Source organism: Rattus norvegicus, chromosome 8, assembly GCF_021556685.1.
Source record: "Rattus norvegicus strain SHRSP/BbbUtx chromosome 8, alternate assembly SHRSP_T2T, whole genome shotgun sequence".
NCBI lineage: Eukaryota > Metazoa > Chordata > Mammalia > Rodentia > Muridae > Rattus > Rattus norvegicus.
The window spans coordinates 75,650,275-75,678,133 of record NC_141541.1 but is presented as its reverse complement, the minus strand read 5'-3'; the positions used below and the strand labels follow the sequence as shown (position 1 = coordinate 75,678,133).

Here is a 27,859-nt window from a genome sequence, read left to right as displayed (position 1 = left end):
TCAGAATAAAGAACTGCTCCAGGAAATGCAAAGGAATGTTCTTATCAAAAAGCTATCTTTGGAATCTATTTTAAATGAGAGTTTCAAGTGACTTCACCGCACTTGCCTGTCTTGCCCCGTTTTGATACCTTGTACCGTGTCTGCGAGCGCCTGATTTGGCTCTTGTTTGGGGTTTTCTGTTGTTATTGTTTTAAGATTAATTTGGTGTTATATTTATGTTTTGCCTGAATACCGTGTTGGGGAGGGGACGGGGGACTACAGGGGCCAGAAGAAGGCATCCGCTCCAGGAACTAGAGTTACAGACAACTTTGTGAGCTGCCATATGGGTCCTGGGAACTGTATGTGTGTCCTTGGCAAGAGCAGCCAGTGCTCTTACTGCTAAGCCTTCTTTTCAGCTCTAGGAGTTAGTTGGAGTTTAGTGTGTTCCTTCGTGTTAGTTACTCGTTAGCTGCGGTGACAATAAACACCATGAGCAAAGGCGACTTGAAGAAGGGTTTCTTTTGTCTCAGGAACCATAGGGTTAGAGTCCGTTAACAGCGGTGAGGTCTGACCTGGCACAGAAGCAGCAGCAGAAACCTGACAAGTCACACACAGGACGCAGTTAGGAAGAGAACAGGAAGTAGGATGATGCTATACCCCCTACATTGACCACATTGAGGTCAACTTGACATAAAGTTACAGTCATCTGAGCGGAGGGAACCTCAATTAAGAAAATATCTGCAGAAGATCAGGCTGTAAGCAGACAAGCATGGGGGGCACTTTCTTAATTAGCGACTGGCGTGGGAGGGCCCAGCCCATGCTGGGTGGTGTCATTTCTAGGCTAGTTGTCCTGGGTTCTCTAAGAAAACAGGCTTTGCGAGTCATGGAGAGCAAGCCCCCCTCCAAGGCCTCTGCATCGGTTCTTGTCTCCAGGTTCCCTCCCAGTTTGAGTTCTTGTCCTAACTTCCTTTGGTGATGAACAATGATGCGAAACACAAGCCAGATAAACCCTTTCCTCCCTGGGTGCTTTGGTTGTGGTGTTTCATCAACCCTAAGACACCTGGTAACACTTCCTCCAGCAAGGCTCCGCCTTCTAAAGGTCCCGTAATCTCAACTGTTCAAGTTCTGGAACCTGTGGGAGGCGGTTCTCATCCAGACTACACCCTGTTTTAGGGGAAAATGTGTTCTTGTTGCTATGGAGGCCATGCTGTTGGATCTCTCCACAGCTTGTTGCCAGGAGATAATCTTCCTTTCCATTCATCTCTTCACAGCCTGGAAGCAAGATGGTGTCCTCTGCTAAGGCGGCCGTACCCACTGTGAGTGACCAGGCCGCAGCCATGCAGCTGAGTCAGTGCGCCAAGAACCTGGCGACAAGCCTTGCTGAGCTGCGCACTGCCTCACAGAAGGCAAGTGGGGCCTTGCTCCAGTGGTCAGCCCTTCAGCCTTTCATCTCTCTGTGGTGTTGTGGTATAAGTGCCATCCAGTTCCTCAACCTCATTTAATCACCATTAGACGATAGCACTGTGGCCTAACATTTAGTGTAAGCTCTCGGGCCTGATCATCACCTTCTAGCTACAAATGACTTCAAATTATATGCTTCCTCCATCTCTTCCCGTTTCCTGGGACAAACATCTTAGGTGAGACTGCTCATGTTAAGTGTCCTGGTACCAGATAAATCGCAGGCCAAGTAAATATTGCTAACTAATTAGCATTTCAGTACTATGACAAATGAAGGAAGAAAGGTTTAGTCGAGCATGGTGACACATGCCCATAAACCCAGCACTTGGTAGATGGGGGCAGGACCTTCAGAAGTTCAAAGTCACCCTCAGCTTTTTTATTGGCTATACAGGACAGCCAGGGCTATGTAAGACCCTGTCTTTCTAAAAAGCAAGCAAGCAAGCAAACAAACAAAAGAATGAGAACGGTGAAGGGAGGAAGGAAAATACAGGGAAGAAAGAGAAGGAAGAGGGGACACCGTGGATTTCTGTTCAGTGTCAGTCAGCCATTTTGCCTGTGGCTGGCAGCAGTACTGTGTGCCTTGAGGCAGTGACACCATGTGTCTGGGTGAGAGTGCACAGGTGGAACTTGCTCACTTTGTGACAGCCAGGGCATAAAAGAGACAAGGAGCCAGGGTCCCAATAACTCCTTCAAGGGTACACCCCCAATAACGTACCTTCCTTCCTCTAGGTGTCACCTCCTAAAAGTTCCCCCGCCTCCCGGGAGTGCTATAGACTAGGACTGATTCTTTATCCCATGAGGCACTGGCCATTTCAGATCCAAGCTTAAGCAATTTTATCCTTATCTTTCGAGTACCATCCCAAGAACTTAAGAGCAAATTCTGTAGGTAGGCAATATACCTAGGAGGGGCTGTCATCTTAGCTACGATTTTCTTCCCTAAAAAGTTTTCACACCTTACATGGGCACATTTGCCTTAACAGAGTCTCAGTAGGACTGAACTGGGGACTAAATACATTTCAGTCTCTGAAACTCAGTTATTAAAGGAGCTCACTGAGACTCTAATGTAGTTATTAGCATGAAGTTCTGGCTTGAATTCATTTTTTTCCCTTGTAGCAATCCCTTTATAGAAGCTCGCAGCCTCATAAAGTGGCAAGGGAAGAAAGTGGGAAGCCAACTTGAATGCCTGACATGAACAGAGATGCCACATTGCCAAAGCCACGTGCCCAGGGCCTTAGACTCTCTCCAGCAAAGTTTGAGCTGTCTCTCAGCGAGGTCCAAGAACCCTCCACACTGTAATGGCCTGGTGTGGGTGGTGGGGTGCTTTTTAGATGCAGGTACCCAGCCTGCCTCTGGCAAACCTGTCCGCACCACAATTCATGCAGTAGCAAGCTGAGTTTTCTCAGTGAATTTGCCACATACCAGCATCAGTCAGCTCTCCTTGAACAGTGAGCCCCAAAGAGATGCTCAAGCATGTCTGCTGGTCCAGGAAGAGGCTGCGAGAGGTTTTAATTTATTTAATTTTTAATGTATTGGAAGGGTTAAGCTTAAAGGTTCTGGGATGAAATAGGATGGATTTGTTCAGGGGCTCCTGTCACTGTTGAGTCTGCTGGCCTCTCTGAACTTCTGTAACCTAATAACATGAATACATAAAATCCAGTCACCTAGAGTTGAGTGATGCTTTATGGCAGTTATCAAAAAGAAAAAAGGCACAGAGTGATAATTTATAAGTATGAGAATGCTGACTGGCAAAATTATGAGTTGGGGCCATGGAATCCTGGCTGTTGGAGACCAGTGTTAGAAACAATCGAAGAGGGAGTTCCTACATCTTTACTATGGAAGGAGCCTTAGGGTTCTACAGATGTCAGACCAAGACAGGAACATGGCAACGTCCAGGCAGCCATGGTGCAGGAGGAGCTGAGAGTTCTAGATCTTCATCTGAAGGCTGCTAGCAGAAGACTGGCTTCCAGGAAGCTAGAATGAGGGGCTTAAAGCCCACATCCACAGTCACAAGCCTACTCTAACAGAGTCACACCTTCTAATGGCGCCACTCCCTGGGCCAAGCACATGCAGACCATCACAGAAGGGTAATGATGTATGGTGTTGAAATGTTAAAGAAGAAACTGCTGTGTGCTCTATGAGGGGTCCTTCCTCGGTTAGCCTATTCACTCCTCTGTGTGCATCCCGAGACTCTGTACACACATGCAAGTACATCCCAGGCTTCTGTGTACAGACATACTGTGCTGTGTGATCCATCAGTGCAACCCAGACCTGATGAATAAAAACTACATCCTTTGGGTCTGAGAGTAAAGTATTTCAAGGAGGCTTTTACGTGTCTGTAGTCCTAAGGCTCACATAATTAATGACTTAGGAAAAATCTGTCTAAGGACCTGAGTGACTGTGGTTCTGCCTCTCTGGAGAACACTTACTGCCTTTACCTTCTGCTAGAGTCAGAGTCTCCAGGAAAACATTTAATATGTTGCAGAGTGTCAAGGTCACTTTCCCAAGCCGACTATATTCACATATACCCCTCTCTGTTGACAGGCCCATGAAGCCTGTGGTCCCATGGAAATCGATTCTGCACTGAACACAGTGCAGACTCTCAAGAGTGAGCTTCAGGACGCCAAGATGGCCGCTGCAGAAAGTCAACTGAAACCACTTCCAGGAGAAACAGTAAGCTGTTTGGGGTGTGGGTTCTGCCATTCTCCCCACCCCCTTCCTTCTCTTTCTCCCTTCATTTCTTCCTTCTTTCCTTTCTTCCTTCCTTTCTTCCTTTTTATAATATTATCTATGATGTTTGTTGCCTGGGTGTTTCTGCAAACTCCTGGGAAGGACCAATATAGTGTGCATTGTACAGTTACATCAAATAATGGGTCAAGTAGAATGCAAAAAAAGAAGCCCATTGTAATTTTTACTTGTTTTTGTCTTTGTGTGTGTGTATGTGTGAGAAAGAGAGGAGAGAGAGAGAGAGAGAGAGAGAGAGAGAGAGAGAGAGAGAGATTGAGAATGAGAGATTGAGAGAGATTGATTGAGACAGAGATTGAAATTGAAAGAGAGAGAGAGACGGGGGGGGGGGGGGGTGTTGCACATACTGTGCCATTGGCTGTGGTGGACCAGACTCCATTTTCATGAAGGAATGGCCTTCATTGGGAAAGTTGTCATCACCATACACCTAGCAATCTCCTCTAAACAGTGTCTGCCTATAATAATTAATTATCTGTACCCTAGGCCTGTACCAGTTTTGTTTCTTACTTGGTGGACACAGCAAGCAGGCATTCTCTTCATGAGATGCATGCCCTCTGCCTTCCTCTGTAGTCTCATTGCCACTCCAAACCTCCATTTTTCTTGCATGCCTTTCAGTTTGAACTCCTGGAAGGACAGTGACTAGACTGGCCTGTGTTAATGTCCCCACCTGTCAGGAGGACGGTGCAGTGGGCAGTGTGCCTGCCTCCCGCCAAGGCATCATTACTGCCCACGAATGATTTCCTTTGGACTTTCTCAAGGTGCAGTGCTCACAGCTGCAGCCTGTTAAGGAACTGCGTTAGCTTGCAAAGGCCTCCCCAGCCCAGCACTTTCAGGGGTGGGGCTCCCTCCACACAGCCGGTGGGACCTGCACCTGCCTCACTCAGGCAGACCGACTCGGATGGGGAAGAGCTCGGTTCAGTTCTGATGTGCGTCATCGTTCTGTGTCACGCTCTAACCCCTCGGGGAATGTTTCTTTCCTAAGTCCTGCCTTCTTTGGATTTTTCTTACAGCTAGAAAAGTGCGCTCAGGACCTGGGAAGCACCTCTAAGGGAGTGGGCTCCTCCATGGCGCAGCTCCTCACCTGCGCTGCTCAAGGCAATGAGCACTACACAGGTAGGACCCTCCCTCAGCCTTTACAGTGCCTGGGACTGGGACGCACACCCCCTGGTCTGGCCTCTCTCCCCTCAACTTCACAGTGCATCCTGCAAGCACTCACCACAGCACTGTTACTGGGCTCTTCACAAGCATGGTTGATACATTTCTTAGAACCTTGACAAATTACCTGACATGTGTGCAGTTCAGTAGAGAAGGGTTGGATTTTGACTCATAGTTTACATCATGGCCCGGGAGTGATGTTGGTAGGAACGTGAGGCTGCCAGGCTGCTTGCTTCCTCCTATTGATTGAGTCCAGAACCCCAGCCTATTGATGACCAGCTATTGAAGACTGACGGCCAAACTTCTCACCTTGCTTAACCTAACTCTAAACTCCCTCCCACACAATCGTAAAGATCTGCCTCCTTGGCTTAGCGGATCTAGATCTGCCAGCCTGACAGATATTAACCTGATTAAGCATGCAGTGTAATAAAATGACTTCCAAACTATATGTAGACCCCTTATTAAGACTGCAAGAGGGCCATAACTGTACACTTTAGGGCTATCTCCAGCTCCTGAAATCCTGTCAAAGTGTAAAATCTAGAGAGTCAGAATGTCAGCAGAATCAGACGGCCGCAGGGGAAGGGAGAGGTGACTGCATGAGCCATCCACCCTCAGCTGGATGAGAACTCAAGGCTGTCCAAGGTGGAAGGAAGGAGGGCAGAGAGGGAGGAGGCAGCAGAGTTGTGTCCTCGGGGCACTGAGGAGACCTGAGGTTTTTCAGTGTCAGCTGTTTATTTCTGAAAGACAGAAGTGTTCTTAATTAGGAATCTGTGTGAGTAAGAGTCTGTGTGACTAATAAGAGGTGAAAATAGGCTGCTGACTGGGGAGTGCTGTCTGATCACCTTTCAGAGTGTAGCCTTTAGTGTGTAGTTGAGGCAGTGTAAGGCTTCAGGGTGCAACAAGGCTGTGGCTCAGAACACAGTATAAGCCCCTTATACTGTAGGCTCTGGGGAGGTTTTCTCTCCATCTCTGCTCTTCTCCCCCCCCCCCAAGTCTCTACTCTCTCTCTCTCTCTCTTCCTCCTCTCTCCCCCTCTTCCTCTGTCTCTCTCCATCTTTCTCTCCTCTCCCTATCTCTCTCCCTGCCCCCTCTTTCTCTTCCCCCCTTCTTCTTCCCTCTCTCTTTCTCCCCCTCTCTCCCCCTCCTCTCTCTCCCTCTCCCCCCTCCCTTCCCCTCTTCCTTCTCTTGCAGCTGTTATAAATTAAGGGCCACCTTAAGGGAAGAAGCTGCCCTGAGCCTTGGTCTCCTCTCTTTCTGCTTTTCATTCTTCCCAGCTCTCGGTCCTCTCTACCTTGATGCCTTCCTGTCAGCTGACTTCAACCATATGTTTTCCAATCATTTCTCTGTGCAAGGGTAGGTTTGGATGAGTTAATCTGTCATTCCTCCAAGCAAAATAAAAAATGCACTTTCTCATTACTTGAATACTAAAAGAACAAAACAGGAAATCGAAGTCAGTATAACATAGTAATAAGAATATGTAATTCTTTTCTAATCAAAACTAAGGGAAGTTTTCCAGACAAGACCAGGGTGTTGAAGACCACTTAGGAGGGGCTCCAGGAGAAAGGAAAGTGTAGGTATGAATTCTTACAAACTAGAAGGAGAAGTTTACATTCTCAGAAACTCCTACGTGATCCCAGAAGTTTGGCAGAATTGGCATATGGTGAAATGTGTGCTTTGAGGAGGGAGACTGCCCTTGAGCCCTGGGAGTTACATCATCTGGTACTGCCAACATGCAGGATGGCAGGCAGCCTAGCTCACAAGCCATCCAGCTCTGGAAGGCATTTAGAGGGTGGTGTTGACATGGGTGCTGTGTGGCAGGGGGTCTCCAAGGTAAGAGAGAAGGATGACTTGAGGAACTGAGAAGGTTCTGGTAAAAGGCAAGAGGAGGAGTCACAGCTGGAAGGCTGAGCCAAGGCACCAATACAAGGGGCCTCAAGGACAACATGAGCAGCTTTGAGTTTCCCCAAGAGCCATGTGAAACTATTGGAAGGTTTTAGGTGTGGAGACAGATTACAGTGCCCTGTGTGTGACCCTTCTTCTCTGAATGGAGAGAAACAACTGAGAGCAGGGAGACCCATGGGGTTAAATTCCTCTAGATGAGAGGTGGTAATCATCTGTGATAATTAGTCAGCCTCATGTCACCATTACAAAATACCTGAGGTAATTAACTTCTATGGAGAAAGTTAATTTTGGCTCATGGTGGCTCTAGTCCTTAATTATTTGAGTATGTGGTGACATAGCATATGATGTCAGGAGCATATACTAAAACAAAACCACATACCTCATGGCCAGGAAGCAAAAGGGAATGAGAAGGAAGACAGGGAGGGAATATTCCATAACTGCCCCCAAGAGTGTTTTCCCATTGTCCTGAAACTCTCCCATTAGGCACTGTGACTTAATGCTAATCAGATCGCCTTGGGACCAAGTCTTTAACACATGGATCTAGAGTATGGGGGTAGTGTATACAAGGAGATAGATTAAAGGGGTAAGCCTTATCCTGCTTGGTGGTTGTTAGAATGTTGCCAGGGATAGAGATGAGGAGGAAAACCTGGAGAATTCTTAGAGCTGACAGATGAATAAAGAGTTCTGTGAGTTGCTAGGGTGAGATCACAAGATTGGTTCTAACTGCCAATGGACAGGTGGGTGAGCACATAGAGATGTGGTGGGCAGCGTGCTCTCCAGCTCTCGGGAGAGGGGGCTTTCCTGGAAGGACAGGTTTTGTAGTTATTACTTGGGTCATGGAAACTGATTGAAACCTTAACTCTGGGAGAGTTGGCCTGGAGCGAGTGGCTGAGTGAGAAGAGTTAACTGATGAAAGATGAAGCTGAGTGATAGAAAGGGGACCCACACCCACAGGTAGAGAGGGGAGACCAAGGGAGAGCATGCTTCTGGAGACAGAGTTGCTGCCCAGAGAGTCATACGGGACAGTAAAGATGCCTCCACTGGCTTCGAGGATAAGAGGGCCCTAGTCACTTGGTTGGAGGTGATTTCAGCACAGCTGGAGGGTGTGGAAAGCAAGGAAAGAAAGAACAGGGGTAGACAAAAATCTCTCTAAGTCTAGGCTCCCTCCCCACATGCTTCACGCCTGTGAAATGTTCAGGGACTACACATTAACTCCCAGTAGGCTGTACCTGAATGCAAGTGGGTTTTGTTTGGCAAGCGAAATAGTCTAAATACATTTCTAAACCATTTAACACAGCTATATACATTTTTTTGCAAGAACTTCAAAACAAATAAACTCTTTGCATCCTTCCAAAATTCATCTTGAAGCCTTGTAATTGTGGCCTAGCAATGGCTTGACATGCGTTATGTGTGAATTCTGACAATAACAAACATTCTAAGAGCTGGGTGTGGTAGCACAAACCTGGAGGCAGGAGGATCAGCTCAAGGCTCGCTCATGAGCCCCTCTCTTGAAAACAACAATTATGAAGTATGCTGATACGTTCGCTGTCGCTTTTTGTCCTGAGACTCTGCTCCCGAGTATAATTGAAGATTCAGATATGAAAGCGATCTGTGCTCTCTGAGGATTGCAGTTATTAGAACAGATGTGTGCTGTACAGTTTGCCCCTCGTGGGTTACAAATCTTAATGTACTCTTGACTGTAAAAGCAATATCATGGGGGTAGTGAAGGGGAGGAAAGGACATTGCTGACTTGAGTCACGTGACCCTATGTTGATTCCCATTGAAAACATGGCTGTAAATGTAGTCATATTGGGCCTTAGATATTCAGTGGGCTCTCCAGCCTCCTGGTGGCTTTGTGAATCCTTTTGATGATATAACTTTTTCTGTCTGGACCTAATTCCTCCAAACAGGATCCTTTCTTGTGCCTTGGTTTCACAGTGAGTCCTCACCAGAAGATCCATGGGCAGGACAGGCTTAGGGCTTTTTAGAGCTTGGCTTTCCAGTTTCTGCCTTTCAAAAATCATCTTAAGGGCCAATAGGTAGGATGGCTCGGCAGGTAAAGATGCTTGCTGCCAAGCCTGGTGACCTGAGTTCAATTCCCGGAAGCTACATGGAAGTAGAAGAAAACTGATTCCCACAAGTTGCTCTGTGCCCTCCACATGCATGTCAGATGACACATCTATGCACACACATATACACACACACCCATACCTACACCTGCACGTTCACACAAAATAGGTAAATGTTACTTCAAAATTTATATCCTCTTAATCTATAACGAATTTCCCATTCGGTAGCTTTACATAAACAAATATTTTCTAATTGTATATTATGAATGTTGTGTTACTTTGATTCTTACAGAATTTGAATAGATGTGGATTTAAGAGTCCAGATAATAAATGAGAAGGCAATAGGTGATGTCTGAAAAATCACAGCCTAGTAGAACCTCCACTAGTCAGTCGTAGACTCTCAGCTACTCCTGAGGCTTGTGGGAAGCTGTGGCCTGTGAGAGAGACAGCGGTCTAGACATACAGACACTTGGCAGGGAAGACAGCGGGATGAGGGCCTCACCACATCTGGAGTTCTTCTGAGCGATGACATCCTTCAACCTGGAGCCAAAAACTGAAACAAAATGTTTCTCTTCTAATCCTTAGCTTTATTTACCTTTGTCTTTTCACTTCTGGGCTTCTCTAATGCCTACACATACACACACACACACACACACACACACACACACACACACACACACACACACACACAGATCGAGCACAAGCACAGACCCACACCATCACAAACACATAAACATACACCTATCTCACACACCGTCACATACAAACCTGACATCACACACACCTATATCAAACACCACACCCATAATGCACACACCTATATCAAACATCTCACCCATAATGCACACATGCACAAATTTATCACTCACAGATACTCATATACCTCACACACACAGCTTACATCACACACCCACACCCATCACACACACATACAGATCGCACACAAACACAGACACACACCATCACAAACACATACACATAAATATACACCTATTTCACACACAAAATGACATCACAGACACATATATCAAATACCACACCCATAACACACACATGCACAAATACGTCACACACCTATCTCACACACACACACACACACACACACACACACACACAGAAATGCTGACTGTAACATCCGTCCTTTACAGGCTGCCTGCAGTCAGTAGATTGGCAGTGCTGTGATCTGCATGGTTAGAATTACAGCATTTCATTTCAGCTGATATGCAGACTAGTCATAGATTAGTGAGTCTGTGGCTGCAGGGATGACTGTTTTGGAGGGATCTGGGGCTTTTCTCATTATGGAGCCTCGTGGTTACCACAGGGAAGACCGCTGGCTGTGTTTGTGATGACTCCGTAGAAAACAGTACTCCAGACTGAAGAGTAATTTCCATGCACAGCGTCTGTGTTCCAACAAAAGGCCTTCGCACTTGACTGTCCCCAAGAGTGTGTGGCAGGAAGCTAGCAACCTCAGATCCAGCTCCAGTACTGCCTAGGAAGAGTCTTGTGGTTGGGACACTGTTGTTGCTAGGCCTTATGGGAAATCATTTCTTGAGAGAAGCTCCAGGGAAGATCAGGTTCCTTGGTTCCTATGAGAAAGTTCCTCCAGTCTCCGTAGGACTGGGGGCATCAGATTGTGTTTATGCTGATGAGGTAATTCTGAACCAGCGGAGGACTGGTCATCTGCATCAAAATGGATTTAAAGATAGATGTTTCACAAGAGGCTATCCAACAGCCATTAAACGTATTTCTTAAGTTTTCTCAACATCCTGATTGCTGGGCCCTCTAACATCCATTAGCAAACTCTCTGCCGTCTCATTCCGGAGGCAGGGGTTCTGAACAGTGTAAGGGAAAGGCAAACACAAGTGAGGAGTGCCTGGATTCTATCTCAACTGTAGATGTGATGGGCTGGGTTCCTGTCCTGAGGTCCTACAACCTGGAATTATATGCCAAGTGAACCCCCTTTTTCTTACTTACTTCTTCTCAGGCTATTGTCATAGCAACAACAACAAAAACTTGGTTGGTTGCTCCCAAAGGGTACAGAGATTAAAATGCAATTGAGTTTGCAGGTACAGACCCACTGAAATCAAACTCCAACGGTACCCACTAGTTAAGGTGCAGAAGACTGCATCTCCTCCAGATTGCGCATGGGGGATTGTGGTGGTAAAGCCATCCTAGAACCTGTTGTGTACTGTTTTCTAAAGCTACATTAGCCCTCAGTGACTCATCCATTCAAATCCTAGGTTCTGTTCAAGATATGTGATTCCGTGTGTTCATCTGAACACGTGTACAAGACCTTTCTTTTCTTGGGAGTTTTATGCCAAACACAAAACAACGTACCTGTCTGCCAGCAGAGGAACAGATATGCAAATGTTAGGACGTTGATGTAAGATCAGACAGGAGGAAAAAGAAATAGTTACACATAAGGGCACTGCTTGAACTCACAACCGTGACAGTCAGAGAAAGAAAACATATACAAGTAAATGCATGTTGCCTGGTTCTCTTAAGCTAGTCTAAGGCCACATATGAGATTAGTTACTTCCAGTGTGAGGAGTGTTGTTGGTGAAGGACACTGTAATGGTGGATGTAGCTATCTGTGCCAATTCACCAAACTTCTCACTCTTGGTATGTACAGTGTGGGCCTGGCGAAGCTAAGCGTGTTATTTTAACTTCCCACAACCTGTGCACCAGCCACCCAGGTATAGGTCTCCACCTGTGGTCTGTTGTTTAGATCTAGGGACATGTGAGGCAGTAGAAGCAAGGGCAGTTGGAGCATGGGGCATTTTATGTATTGTGGCGTCTCTTGATTGGACACAAGGGTGCGGGCCGCTTTATTGAGAAACATGGCAATTCTCATTTATCAAAACTTACTCTGGACCCCAATGTTATTGCCAAGTCAAAAACGTAACTGCTGATGGAATCCAATCGGAACTCTAACAGGCTTTTCTTCCCAGGCGTGGCAGCTAGAGAAACAGCTCAAGCTCTGAAAACACTGGCCCAGGCTGCCCGGGGAGTGGCTGCGTCTACAAATGACCCTGAGGCCGCTCATGCCATGTTAGACTCTGCTCGGGATGTGATGGAGGGCTCTGCCATGCTCATCCAAGAAGCCAAGCAGGCCTTAATCGCACCTGGAGATACGGAAAGTCAGCAGAGATTAGCCCAGGTGAGCCTGGGAACTGGGAATCATGGTCACCGGGGTTGTGTACAGGTCAGCTACCTGCTTTGTGGACGTATTTTCCTGGCATGAATGCTTAGGACTCAGAAGGTATTTTCGGATCTGTCTAAAGTGCATGTGGTAACAAGACTGACCATACTTGGCGCTCGATGTTATGCCTTACCTCATATTTCCCACATTAATGTGGCATCTACTTAATTCATAGTCAACAAATGACGTGGAGGCTTTGAACTCTGACCGCCTTGGGACTCTAGGCATAGCACACTTGCTCAGGGTTTGTGTCTGTTTCCATAATCTCCTCTTCCTAGTCTGCATGGTGAGGTAGATATAGTGCGGGTCCAGTTATCCAGAAGTTCTGAAAAGACTCCCCTAACCTCTCCAGATGATTCTTCAACTGCCCCATGGAACCAACTGGCTAGGGACAATCTGGGCAGCGTTCCTGACCTGGCTCTGGGAAGATGTTTTAGATTCTTAGACTAAATAGAATGTTACTGCCAACCCCTGTCCCCAGCTTCCCTTTTAACTGAGATGACCAGGGCCCGCAAGCAGGGAGCCGTGTCAGTATTCATATGTCAGGGCATATGAGGACAAGGCTGCACTGAGGACATCTTCAGATTGGCAGGAGGTACTGAAGCACCCTCTTCGCCTGTTGTGGAAGTGGGATCTTGAGGTGTGTCAGCACCAGAGGTTCACCGGGAAGAACCAATTACAGTTTGGCTCTGCTCCATAGTCAGCCTTGGAGACCTTAGCAGAACGCTAGAAAAGGGAGGTATTTCCCTTTCGTGGAACAGAAGATGCCTGTGATCCGGGACCTGGTGTCATGTTGGAGAATTCTGTGTTTGGGTTCTAGAGAGCGGCTCCTCCTGGCCCTGGGAAGCAGAGAGCATGTGCAGCATGTAGTAACCCAGCACCAGGTAGCAGAGACCAGAGGCCTGGCCAAGGCGATTTGATTTAGTTTACAGGGTCGGGTGGATGCCAGTGAATAGTTCCCACTTCAGTGTCAGCTCTGCATATTCTCTCTGCTCCTTGTCAGCAAATGTGCAAAGATATTTGCTCCAGAGTAGCTTTCTTAAGGTGTTTCCCTCCCTCTGTGGATGTGTGTGCAGGTGGCCAAAGCTGTGTCCCACTCACTGAATAACTGCGTGAATTGCCTCCCTGGTCAGAAGGATGTGGATGTCGCCTTGAAGAGCATCGGGGAGTCCAGCAAGAAGCTACTTGTAGATTCGGTGAGGTCCTTGTCTGGGAAGGGGGTACCTGGTGTCTTTCCCCCAAGGAGAGACTATGGCTTTCTTCCTTCAAGTCTCTGGGCATCTAGCCTTTTCCCTTAGGAATCTTGGTTTTCTACCATTTTTTATTTCCTTTCTGGTCAGCAAAGTTCCTGAGTGAGGACTTGTTGGGGAGGATTTTATGCTGGTATGACATGTATGTTGAGGTACATGCATGCATATGTGTGCACTCAAACCTCTGGAGGCCCCAGGACAGCTTCAGATGTCATTCCCTGGGTACCGTCCATGCTTCCTTTGAGGCAAGATCTCTCAAAGGATCTGTAACTTGGTCAGGTAGGTGAGGCTGGTTGCTCAGTGAGCTTCCCATCACCAGGGTGACATGTGCAGACCACCACACCCAGATTTTGTATGGGTTTGGGGGGAATTGAACTCCAGTCTTCATGCTTGTAAGGTAATTTCTCTAGCAACTGAACTATCTCCCTGGCCCCTATGGTGGAGCTTTGAACCTTGACTCCCTTTGAGTACATGCTTGCTCTTGAGTCTGAGTGGGACAGACAAGAGGATTTAATCTTCTAGCTCTTTCTTAGGGCATGACAGATGGTGACAGGCAATTCAAGGGCAGAGGGACATGTGTTCAAGACTGATTAAGACTGACTAAGAAAGCTGGGATTTTAAAGGTTTTTGCCTTGGGCCCGGCCCTTTCCTGTCCCACACTGAAGGAAGTTTAGTCTATCTGCTTCTTCTGGTTACAAGTGTCCAGCAGCATATGTGGACCCTTAGTAACATCTGCAACCATGATGACTAATTCTATGAATGATACTGTGCTGGGTGTATGGGGCTTTTAAAATTATTTACAAGGACCACTAATAAAACAAAATTGGTGGTCATTTGTTAAGAAGAACGCAATTTGAAGTTTGCCATCATCTACCTCTTAGTTCTAAAAAGCTTAAACTACGAGTTTCCATCATGAGAGACACAAAATAGGGTGGAGACTGGACCCCAGAGCTGAGATGCTTGAATCCTGGCCCTGCTATCTCAGTGAGTGTCAGTAACTTGAGAATACCACATGTAGATCTCTGGTGCCTGCAAAGTGGGCTTTCTGTAAGTGTGGATGGATGGGTGGGTGAACGGGTGGATGGATGGATGGATGGATGGATGGATGGATGGATGGATGGATGGATGGGTGGGTGGATGGATGGATGGATGGGTGGGTGGATGGATATGTGTGGAAGGTACAGCATAACATGGTCTCACACTGTGCAGAGCCATTTGTATGAACTGATGACATGTCCGTTCCAAGGTATGTTTGAGGGGAAGGCTTTTCTTGTAGATATGAGGGAAATTATAAACAGGCATCTGAAGAGTCCAGAGCTGGAAAGGAAAGTAGTACACTGAACATGGCCAGCAGATTTGACACGGCCATGAGAGGAGGGAGATGGAGAGGGAGGGAGGATGATGAAGAGAATGAGGGCAAAGGATGCAGAGAGGGAGGGAGGGAGGTTATGAGGGAGTGGGCAGAGGACCTGGAGAGTGCATAGCTGAAGTGGCATATAGGGATGAAGGGTTATATAGGGATGAGGAGGGTGGGATTGTAAGCTGGAGAAGTTTAGGGTAAGGGGTGGGGTAAAGAGCTAGGAAGAGGGGTTGGGGATTTAGCTCAGTGGTAGAGCACTTGCCTAGCAAGCACAAGAGGCCCTGGGTTCCCAGCTCCAAAAAAAAAGAAAAGGGGGAAAAAAAAAAGCTAGGAAGAGCCATGAGTATTTGTTATTCTGAGAGAGCCTGGAAGCCAGCATGACCACAGATAGCATTTGTTTCTTTTGGACCTGCCATCTAAGTTGAGTGCCTCAGAAGCACAGCCCTGAGCAGTCACTGTTCCTTCCACAGTACCCGCCTCTGCCCCTTTACGCAAGGTAAAGCTTCCCATGGCATGTGCCCTTTGTCCTCACAGCTCCCTCCAAGCACAAAGCCTTTCCAGGAAGCCCAGAGTGAGCTGAACCAGGCTGCTGCTGATCTGAACCAGTCTGCCGGGGAAGTCGTCCATGCCACAAGGGGGCAGAGTGGAGAGCTGGCGGCCGCTTCTGGGAAGTTCAGTGATGACTTTGACGAGTTCCTGGATGCAGGCATTGAGATGGCTGGCCAGGCACAGGTGGGTGGGAAGGCGGTTTGTGCCGCTCATCTGAGCCTCCGCATTCCGATAGGCCATCCAGCTGAGGGCATGGGGGACAGGATCCTGTAAACAAGTGCGGCACCTTCCTTCACTGCCTTGGAAATTCTGTGACCTCACAGGCTTGGTATGCCCAGCTATGATGGTGACGTTTTCCCACGGTCCACCAGCAAAGCCTATATCCTTTACCAGGGTTGGGGGAGGTTGGGAGCGGGGAGAGTTTTTATCAGAAATGAGGTAGGTTAATATATGAACACGAACACACACATGCATGTGTATTTGTGGTTTAGTGAACTCAACTTGAATGAATTACATCTGGTACTTTCAAATGATTAAAAAATGACCTCATTCAGATAGAGAGATGAGCTACTCGTTTCTAACTAGAAGACAGGACTGGTCTGGCATCCTGTTGCAGGACTGGTTTTTTGGTAGTTTGGTGAGGGGTTTTTTTGTTTGTTTGTTTTTAATTTTTAATTTTTTTTGTTGTTGTTACATTTTTCTACAAAAGGTAATTTGTCAGTTAGCAAGCTGGGTGAGAAGTATGTCCTTCCACAGTCCGATACTTCTGGGATGCTGTCAGCTCTGAATATCTACACAGAGCCTGTCCTTTGTGCCAGGCTGGGACGTACAAGATGTTTGACAACTCCAGCATTGTTGAGCAAGATGCTCCAATCACTGTCCGGTCTGTGTGCCAGTGCAGCTCAGTTGTTCTCCTCCTCCCAGCCCCTTAACACTCCATATAACAGGAAAAGCAAGACTCCTGGCCGACCCACGTGGACATGCATTTCTTTCTCTGCCACGTGCATCTCTGAGCGTCTGTTGGAGGATGAGTGGATGCTAGTCACACATCTGCAGACTGACTGTCCTGGTGTAGTCTCTGCCTCCATCTGGGGAGTTGCTCCCAGCTCCCCGAAGGCTTCTTGGGAAACCATGGTCAGTCCCAACTGACTCTGTTTCCTTTTTGACTCTGCAGACAAAAGAAGACCAGATGCAAGTGATCGGGAACCTGAAGAACATCTCTATGGCGTCCAGCAAGCTACTGTTAGCTGCCAAGTCTCTCTCTGTAGATCCTGGAGCTCCCAACGCAAAAAATCTTTTGGCTGCGGCTGCAAGGTAAGAGCAGGATAAGGTGTGCCTTATGGATGTGTAAATGATTCTGTTGTAGTTGAAGGGTGTGCCCAGCATCCTACCAGTTTCTCACTGAGCAAAGAACTGCTGCCAACCTTGCTGTCTGAGGAAGAGTAAGTTGATAGAAATTCTGGCATTTTGTAAAGTTAACTCATTCCTGTGTCTTTGGCCCAGTAAGAATGTCTCCCATCTTCCCAGATGGACTCTTCAGTTCTTACTTAGGCTGCACTGACTTGTGAACAGGATGGTTTAAGGCAGATCTTTTTTTTCCATTTTTGTGTTTGTGTATAATATGGTGTGTGTGTGTGTGTGTGTGTGTGTGTGTGTGTGTGTGTGTGTTGTGTGTGTATACACGTATACGCATGTATATACATTAGGTGTATATTCACATATGAATATCTGAAGTCGACGCTGGGAAATATTTACCAGCAGTGCTCAAGCCATTTGGTAGACACTGGGTGTACATGACATGCTGGCATCTGTGTTGGACTAGATTTTACACATCCCATCCATCACTTGCAGGGGGCAATCTTGTTGAGGGCCAGCGGGGTGGCAATGGGCGTACACTGGTTTTGAACTCACTTAAAACATGAAGTGATTTTAGCACCCTTCCCTCCAGTTGCACTCTCTTCAGGGATCTAATATGGCCATAGCCATAGCCACCACTGTGACACTTGAGCTCAGGAGGTAGGATTGACTGAAGATTTGCAGGGCACTGGGCTTCAGTGATAGCCCAGAGCCATCCCACTCAAGCGGCCTCACATTCATTTTACCATACTTCAGACAAAGGCTATGTTGTGATTCTGTGCTGTTGCATGTATCCGAAGCAGTGTTTCATGTCACATTGTGTGTAACACTGCTGGGGGCAGTGGGACACTAATTGAGAGGTGACTCGGGGAACACAGAATAAGGGGAAACTTTTCAAAATGAGCACTTGGTGATAAGCTTCAATTCTGCCTGCATTTTTATTCATTTTGCTTTGGTTATTTATCTATCCGGAGATGGGGTCTCTCTGTGCAGCTGTGGATGGGCAGGAACTCTCTATGTAGACTGCTGACCTAGGACTCCCACAGATCTGCCCCCCTCTGCCCCCTCACTCTTAAGATCAAGCACGCACTTGGCTTGCATTTGATTTGTTGTTTGTTTTGTTGTTGTTCCTGTCTTTAAGCTGTTGGAGTTCAAAAATCTGAATCCCAATTGAAGGCACTTTAATAGTTTACCTGCTCGATCAGGTGTTCAGACGGCTGAACCTGCCCCAGCTTTGCTGCCTGTGAAATGGGGCATGAGCTCCAGCTACCTTTGACGGTTCTTAGCCTCATGGAAAGAACCATCTGAGGAAGCAAGAATTTCTTTTGACTTGCAGCTTGAGGATGCCGTCTGTCATGGCAGGGTCGTCACAGTGGAGGGACTGTGAGGCAACATTGCTTCTACTCTCAGAAAGCCAATCAATGAACGCTGGTGCCCAGAAGCTCACAGCTTCAGCTTCTCGCCTCTGTTAACCCAATTCCAGAAACTCCCTTACAGGCACTCGTCGTGCTCAGTCTCCCGGGTGAATCTGAGATCCTGTCGAGGTGACAGTCAGTATGAACTATTGAAGCAGCAGGTACATTTCGTGGCAAACAGTAGCCAGAGCCACAGGCGACTACAAAATTATCCTCTCATCAGCCTGCTCCAGCCTGTATTTCACTTGTATTTGCTCTGGTAAACAAATGCCCTGCCTTGACAATGGGGTGGGACACAGTGGGCGTGTGTTCTGTTTGGTCCCATTCCTTGAAAGGATGCTTTTTTTTCTTACTTTTTTCCCCTCTGCTAAGAGCCTTTGGGGAAGACAATTGAAGTTTCTAGATGTCTGAACTCTGATGTCTTTTATTACCTTCATTTTTTGCATCATTTCCAAGTTGTAGTTTCCAGCTTTAATGAGCTGTTCACTCTCTCAGACTGTGGGAAGAAGGGGAGAATATAAATTGGCTTTTTAAAAGCCAGCTATAGAAGGCCACACAGACCAGAAAAGAATTATGGCTCCAGCTAGCCACAGGCCCCCTGGTGGTGACACTGAGAACAGGAGCTCAGATGGAAATGGCTCTCAGCCTGGGGCCCAGCTTTCAGCCTGACAGCAAAGGGGCGCTGGAGGGGTTTTAAAACCCAGGAGGCACTCGGAACATCTAGAGTGGAAGTGCTGGTGTGGAATGTGTGGAAAGACAGTGGTGCAGTGGCCCTGGCACCTCCTTTGTGATGTCTGCCAGATCCGGGGGTCTAGCAAGCTCCCGGGGAGATACAAGCATTGTCTGGCTAGGGCCCCATCTATTGCTGCTTGTTTCGTAGGTTCTTCCTAGAGATGTACATTATATATATATATATATATTATGGGCCCAATAGGGACCAAGAGCAGCATGGATGCTGGATACTGGATGTTAGGTGCACACACACAGGCCATCTAAGTACATAGGAGATTGAGCAATGGGGTCCTCAGTCTTCAAGTTCACGGTCCTTTTCAGTCTGGCAAACAGCCCAGCCATGCTTGTGCTTTGTGCATGTCCATAACTTGCCTATTCTATCACTATTCTCTTGCTATCCTATCCCATCCCATCCCATCCCATCCCATCCTATCCCATCCCATCCCATCCCATCACTGTCAACTTTGCTATGCCCCTTGCTTTTGGAGAGGCTCTGCAATCCTTGGTGATCTGGGCACAGATGCTGCTTCTGAAAAAAGTACTGGGGTTATCTCTTCTTCACCTCTGAATTCCATTTCAGCATCTTGGGATTGATGACAAGCTTTGGTTTGTGGCCCCTGTAGGGAAGAAGTTGGGTACTGTCTTATGCCCATCTTGGTCATCTCCTGTGTGGCTAGTCAGGCCCTGGCCTTGTCTTCAAAGTCGTGTGGAGCTGGAGAGCCTTTGTGAACCATTCATCTGACTCCTCCCCATGCAGGGGTTGGTGTGTTAGTCTGATGCTCCTTAAACTTAGGGCTGGAATGGAAATCCAGTCTGCAGCTGCAGGAAGGGCTTGTTCCCTCTGAGCATGGTCCCCCCGGTGTTCCTGTGCGTCACCCTGACTGTAGGAACAGCTGGCCACCTGTTTTCCTGTCTCCTGAGGGTCGACCCTAGGAAGCAGAGGCTCCTCCTGTCCCCTGGATACTGATAAACAGGTTTCTTCCCATCTCCTGAGACAGAGGCTGTGGCAGAGAATGACCTAGCAAGCTGTACACAGGGAGGATGGATGGCCTACAGAAATGGCAGCTTTCCTCTCTCTGATGGTCTCATCCAGAAGGTTCTCGGCCTTCATTCAGGATCAAACTCAGCAGAGACTCTTCGAATGTCCTCCTTCAGACCTCCCCTTTGTGCACAATCCCTGCCCCATGACTAAGGTTCATTTTTCCCCAGGCTTTTATTTGTCTTCTTCCTCATCCTGCCTTACCTCATGAAGTCTGTCTTCGTGTCTTTTGTTGTCTCGATTCTCCAGCCACATGGCCAGCACCTTGCTGGCCTGTCGAGGGAGATTTAAACTACATGATTTTTTTTTTTTAAGTCTGCAAGCTTCGGGAATAATACGGCCTAAGGAAGGCTTAAGGGAAAATGACTGCCTCTCTCCTCTCTTCCTTGAGGAAGAAACTAGTCATGGTTTGTTTTCCCTCCAAGTTCCTTGACAGGTAACTTTTTACCTTGTGATGATTCCTAGTACTTAGGAGGCTGAGGCATGAGATTGTGGGTTTGAGGCCAGCCTGTACTGCGTAGGAAGACACTGTCTCAAATAACTGGGGAGAATCCCAGCCAGATCTGTCAACCGTGAGTGAATTCAGTATCTTTGGATATAGGTGACTTTATAACCCCCTTTTAACCTCTGAGGTTGCAGATCTCCATTCTTTAAATACAGCTAGATTTATATTTAAAAAAAAAAAGCCTAAGGAAACAGTCTGTAGATTGTGAAATATGACTTTATTTTTTGCTGTGTTTGTGTGTACATGTACCTGTGTATGTGCATGTGGAGGCCAGCAGTCAATGTTAGGTGTCACTCTCTGCCTCACATTGAACATGGGGCTCCCAGTCTCAGATGGACTGCTGACCACCCAGACCCACGCGCCCTCCTTGTCTCTGCTTCCCCAGTGTTGGGATTACAGCTGTGTGCCACTGCACCCTGCTTTTTACATGGGTGCTGGCATCTGACCTCAGTACCTCATAGCTACACAGCTGACTCCCTAGCCCTAACCTTTTTATATTAAAAAAATAAATTTATGTGCCTTTGATCATTAAAAAGCTGTAATAGTAATAGTCGTTATAAAAGTGGATAAACGTGATAGTAGCTAGAGAAAAGACTATTTGTGCTTACAGAGCCCAGATCCTGCTCATTTTGGTGACTTTTTTTATTATAAATTAGTTTATAATTTTTTGAGATTTGTCACAATTTATCTTTTTAAAACAACAGTATAAACTCACTATTAACCTTTTTATGTGTTTTCAACCTGTCAGTTCCTATGTGTACACACATGCTTTTTCGTACAGTGAATGCTTTCACGTTGTTTAGAGCATTTGTAGTTTGCCCAATCACAAACTAATATGTCTAGTTTATTTTTCCCTTATCTTTTAAACTAAATTTTTTTTCACAGCTACAAAAGTAAGAGACTAGGGAAAGAAGCCTCTTTCTCGAAGCTCTGGATCCTCTGAATTCACCAACTGTAAACACTTCCTAAATGGAAAATCTTCATGTAGAAGCAAGACCACAGCACTTAAACTTACTCACAGCAGCTGTGGTTGCCTGCACACCAGATCAAACCAGGCAACATTCTAACATGGGGTAGGATAGGTTCATGTCTCAAAAAATAAGGAGGGTGGGGGGGTGGAGGGCGGGACTCTGTGAGGGGGGACCAGAAGTGGGGTGCACGGGGATGTTTATAAAGAAATAAGGTAGAGGGAGAATAATAGAGGTTGATCTCTGCTCTCCAGATACTTGCCCACAAACATAAATACTCACACAGACACCACACATACACACACGTGTGCACACAGACACACACACAATCCCCCAACCCCACACTCCTACACACACAGACAGCAACATATTTAGTGAAGAATAGATTTAATGGAAAACTACTTTGGTGATGTGTGGAAATGAGTCCTAAGGATCATGTTTTCACAATTTAGGACATGCCCCGAACCTCACTCCAGTGACACGTTCCAGCCTGTCCCCTCAGAAGTGGGTCTCAAGGGCTGCCATGTAGGACAAGCCATTCAGCTCTCAGTAGGACACTTCAGATGCACCCACTGGGAACTGTACCCTCCCAGGTCACTAGAGCTAGGGGCTGCCCTGCCATCTCAGTCTTTCACTTCCCCTTACATGGAGGAAAACGGTACTTTCTAATGACACCCTAATAAAGCACTTTTCAACAAGCCACAAGCATCCATCCTACCAGTACTATTTTGGGATTCTCTCTTGAGTTTGAAAATGTTTCTCTTCTCATCCTCCCTAGCTGAGCTTAAATGGAAAGCAATATTTGATCACTTAGTGCAGCCAGTTGCATTTATATGTTGGCAATGCCGTTTCTTTGTCTAATTTGATACTCTGTGGCAAGCTTAGAAACCTGTTGAACTAATACAATGAGACTTTTTCCTCAGGTGGCGTTACTAACCCCATGGGTCCTGTTTTGGCTGTGCTTGCTCTAAGTTGCTCTTCAGCCCTGGCAGGAAGGAAGCGAGAATAGAGTCTTGAGCGAGCCCTGCCAGAGTCTGGACCTGTCATAGCCTGCAGAAGAGGGCTTGGGGTGGCTTTAGAGTCACATAGGCAGGCGTGGATTTAAGTCTTTTTCCTATGCGTTATTTGTAGCTTCCTTGAAGGGAGTCATCAATTCTTTTGGAGTCATCATTCATGAAACATGAAGATTTACTGCTTTCAGTGACACATGATATTTCTATATATTTATTGATACGATATAATAATCCAGTATATGTGTATAATGTACAATGATGATATCAGTGATTAGCATTCCTAATGGCTCAGTATTTATCATTTCTATGCAATTCAAGACTTATTTTTTCATTTTTTTAAAATTTTATGGTGTGTGTGTGTGTGTGTGTGTGTGTGTGTGTGTGTGTGTGTGTTTACATCTGAGTGTGGATGCCAGTAAAGTTATGTGTAGTTGTGAACTGCCTGACATGGATGCCAGAAGGCAAGCTCGGGTCTTTTGTACACATAGTAAGTACCCTCTCTAAATCACTGAACCATCGCCTCAGCCCCCTAAGACTTACTGTAGAACTCTAGCACTGAGGACAGTGTGATATTAGAGACAAAATAGACCATAGGTCGGTAGAACAGAATGGAATCCAGAAGCAGATCCCATCCTGTAGCCAGCAGTGTAATTACAAAAGCAGTTCTAATGGAGAAAACATGGAGTCTCAACAGACCCTGTTAAAACAGACTTCTGTTTGTCCCTAAACTCAAGCAAAATTCAACTTTTCTTTCCCACCTGGTAGAAACTAACTCGGACTGGAACTTGAGTTTCTAAATTGTCCATAACCCAGGACCTGCTAAGTCAGAGACTGCTCAGGAGAGTAGAATCTTTGCAGGAAAAAAAATGGGTTAACTTTATATAAATTCCGAATACAGAAATGCATGTGAAGCAGTACCAGGCACTCTAATGTAATCCTATTGGTGTTAGTAAGAAATATAAAATAAAATATAGGTATTTCTTTCCTTTAAAGATTTATTTATTATATATATTATACTGTAGCTGTCCAGACACACCAGAAGAGGGCATCAGATCCCATTACAGATGGTTGTGAGCCACCATGTGGTTGCTGGGAATTGAACTCAGGACCTCTGGAAGAGCAGTCAGTGCTCTCAACCACTGAGCCATCTCTCCAGCTCTAGGTATTTCAAAGAATAGAACTTGGGAAAACTTCTCAGGCCTAATAGCTTTTTCACCCTTTACTGGAAAATAGAGATTTTAAGTCCTAGGTACATTTTACTATCTGTAGTATAATCAAAATATAGCAAGGCTGCCCAGACCAGCCTGACTGAATAACCATTCCTTGAAGACAGCTAGAGAAGAGTCCTGAGATGATGTCAGTGTGGTCATTTTGCTGTCTGCGTCTTCACGGTCTCATGAGTGTATCAAAAGAGAGTCTTAATTTCTTAAGGGAACCGTTAGAGCCTTTAAGAAATCAGACGAATGATCAGAGGAATGGTAGGGAGTCAGCCTTTCCTCATCTCTGGCTGTGTTTTCTTTGGGTTCTGTAGAGAGAGTTTGCTGGGGAGGCCTTGTGGGGATCACAGTCTGAGGAGTTGCTCGATCTGTGCTGGAGGTGGTGAACAGTCGTTGACGGGAATGGCGGACATGCATGCACGTGTGACACCCAAGCCCATGCCCTCTCTGTTCCTCCGTAGAGCTGTGACAGAGAGCATCAATCAGCTCATCATGCTGTGCACTCAGCAGGCCCCCGGGCAGAAGGAGTGTGACAATGCCCTTCGTGAGCTCGAGGTGAGTGCCCTGGAAAGCTGTGCAGATGGGGAACTCTGCCTGTGGCCAGGTCTCCCCCAGTATGGTGGACGACTTGCCTCTTCTGTCTATGCTTCTGTCTCTCCTAGGTGGAAGGAGCTAGAGAAAATGGCATTCCGTAGTACTTTCACCAGGATTTCTCCTTTTCCTATGAGACCAACATGTCTTTTGTTTATTAAAGGATTTTTTTTTCAATTCAAACAGGACATAGTGTTGAGTCTAGGCTGCCAATGAAGAGGCTTTGCCTACAAACTACTAAAGAGATTATTCTTGGATAACCAATAACCAGGAGAGAAACAGAGGGTGGGGCTGGAGAGATAACCCAGTTGGTAAAATAACTTGCATCAAACCAGGAACACCTGAGTTCTAGCCCCAGCCCACACATACATAAGTTTCTCACAGTGGTGGAGGAAGTTGAGACAGGCAGATCCACGAGGCTTCCTTGGCAGACACCCTAGCCTACTTGGGGAGCTCCAGGCCAGTGAGAGACCTTGTCTCACAAAACAAAGTTGTTGGCACCTGGGGAATGGCACCTGAAGTTGACCTCTGGCTACCACACACGTATGCACACATCTTCACACAAGCAAACACACACAATTATTTCCACCTACATTTTATTCTTCCACATGTAAGGGACACACTGGAGGAAGTCAAGGGGAGTAATTGTCTCTTCCTAACTTAGAAGCCTCCTGTTGGCATTTGTGGGTGCCTTTTGACTTGCATTTATGGTGTGTGTTTATATCTGAAATTATGCATGTTTCTCAGAAAGTCTGCAGGCTAAGAAAGCCATTGTTGTCTATTCATATGTAAAGCAGTCCTTACCTACCCGAATCCGATCAGATGGGCCCAATGTATCTCAGTAGACATAGATTGTACCTATCATTCTTCCAGTTGTCTTCATGGCTAGCATGGATCTAAATTGGTGGGAATACCCATGGCAGCTTCTAAATGCTTGATCAAGGCCATGATGGTAGTGATAGGCAGAGTTGAAATGAAAGGGGGTCCAGTAGGGCAGAACTGAAGCATTTGAACATTATTAGGAATGGTTCTTACATGGTGCTCTGGTATGCTTTCTGTTGCTGTGATAATCCAAAAGCAAGTTGGGGGAAGAAGAAGCTAATTTGGCTTACAGTAGCCTTACCGTTTGTCACTGAGGGAAGCCCCGGCAAGAATCCAAGGCAGGAACTCGAAGCAGAAACCACTGAAGAACGCTGCATACTGGCTTCCTTCCATGTTCTTGTTCTGCTCTTCTCTCTGGGACAGCTCAGCCCTGCCTGTATGCTAGGCCTTCCTACATAAATTAGCAGTCAAGAAAATGCCCCGGTGACTTGCTCACAGCCCCGTCTCATGGAGGCAGTTCTTCAGATGGGGTTCTTTCTCTCCTCGTGTATTGGGTTGACAACCGAAATCAGCCATCACACATGGGCCGCTCCCTGCCTTAGCATGTTCATTAGTTCATTCACCTTTTCCATATGTGTGACACATATGTAGTTGGTCTAAATAAGATTTGTTAGCCTGGGTGCCCTGAGCTTTAAAGGCTTCTCGGGATTACTGATACTGAAAACGTTTTGGTTACCCAAGAAAAGACTTTCAGTGAAATAAGCTCCTGCCTTGTACAGCGCTCTTCCTGTGTCTTTGAATGGATTCCTACCAGCAGCTCCCAGTACCCCACGTGCACCCTTTGGAACTTAGCTCTGTTGTCATTTTCTTGACTATGTCTCCAAGAGGCTGCTGACTGTGCGGTCTCTTGATGATGAGCACATTCAAGGATCCATCCCCAGGCTGTCAGCCACAGGAAGAACTCCTCATGGGTAGTGACCCAAGGTCATGGAGAAAGCTAGTGATGATTTTTACTGATTTGGAAAGACAGAAAAACTGACCTCCACCCACTTCCTGAATGGGTGCTACCTAAACAAGAATAGACATTTTCTATACTTCTCATATCAATAACAAATGAACCACCCCAGTTGGCCACCTTTAAAGGTTACCTTCTTCCATGCATTTCCATTCGAAGACCCCAGAATTGAAATATTGAAAGTCTTTCTTAACCAGAACGAGTGTGCTTTTGGACTGTAAGCTCTTCAGGGTTACCTGAATTGCGTTAGCCAACAATGAATGTATTACTTTGCATTAACTTCAATCTTTTTTCTGAAAGTCCTCCCGTAGACTGGAGTAGTAGCACACGCCTTTAATCCTAGCATTTGGGAGGCAGAGACCAGGCTAGCTTGGTCTACAAAGTGAGTTCCTGTACAGTCTTGGCTTTTTTATACAGAGAAACTTGATGTTCAAATATTTTTTTAAAAATCCCTCCTGTACATACCAGACTTCTCCCAAACTGATCTGATACCCCTGGCAACAGTAACCTGAGGCCCCCACCTGCCACCACTGTTTTTGCTGACCAGGAATCTGAAGTCTTGACACCCTGGTCTGAGTTCCTCCTATGACTCTAAATGATTGATCCATTATGGCCATAGTCCTAGTCCAGCAATAGGTGGCAATGGTTGTACGTGGCAGAGGATTTTCTTCTGTGCCTCTGGCTCACTTGCTAAAGCTGTGCTCTCCTCTGTAGACTGTCAAGGGGATGTTGGAAAACCCTAATGAGCCAGTGAGCGACCTCTCTTACTTTGACTGCATTGAGAGTGTAATGGAGAACTCCAAGGTAAGCCAGCCTGTTTAGTTTTACTCTCCTCTCTGCTGAGACAACATACCTAACAAAGCAGCCTAAAGAAAGAAGGCTTCCTTCTGGCTTAAATTTGATGGTTCAGCCTGATGGCAAGATTATGAGACAGACGTCTGTCTGTCTTAGTTTGGGATTTACTGCTGTGAACAGACACCATGACCAAGGCAACTTTTATAAGGACAACATTTAGTTTGGTGTTGGCTTACAGGTTCAGAGGTTCGATCCATTAGCATCAAGGCAAGAACATGGCAGCATCCAGGCAGGCATGGTGCAGGAGGAGCTGAGAGTTCTATGTCTTCATCTGAAGGCTGCTAGTGGAAGACTGACTCCTAGGCAGCTAGGACAAGGGTATTAAAGTTTACACCCACAGGGCCGCACCTACTCCAACAAGGCCACACCTCCCAACAGTGCCACTCCCTGGGCCAAGCATGTACAGACCATCACAGTCTAATTACACTGCATCTACAGTCAGGAAGCAGAGAGAGATGAACACGTGTGTTCAGCTCAATTTCACTTTTTACAAGGTTTAGGACCCCAGCCTTATAGATAGTGCCATCCACATCGGGTTGTCCCTCCTTAATTAACCCAGTCTGGAGACACCCCCCTCACAGACATGCCCAGAGCCTTATTTTCTCCACAAGTATAGATCCCATCAAGTTGACAGTTGATATTAACTGTCAACTGTCTGTGCCAAA

The 27,859-nt window shown here is 46.5% G+C and overlaps 1 protein-coding gene across 10 annotated transcripts in view; it reads left to right on the top strand.

Moving 5' to 3' along the window:
* Tln2 (talin 2) overlaps nucleotides 1–27,859 on the top strand; it is a 420,559-nt gene that overhangs the window by 306,052 nt on the left and 86,648 nt on the right. For all 10 annotated transcript variants that reach the window (NM_001419941.1, XM_087562128.1, XM_087562134.1 and 7 more), the window contains 9 exon segments: nucleotides 1,251–1,385; nucleotides 3,979–4,107; nucleotides 5,190–5,292; nucleotides 12,257–12,465; nucleotides 13,584–13,703; nucleotides 15,652–15,849; nucleotides 16,841–16,980; nucleotides 24,373–24,466; nucleotides 27,054–27,143. In NM_001419941.1, coding sequence (NP_001406870.1) covers nucleotides 1,251–1,385; nucleotides 3,979–4,107; nucleotides 5,190–5,292; nucleotides 12,257–12,465; nucleotides 13,584–13,703; nucleotides 15,652–15,849; nucleotides 16,841–16,980; nucleotides 24,373–24,466; nucleotides 27,054–27,143 — 1,218 coding nt within the window.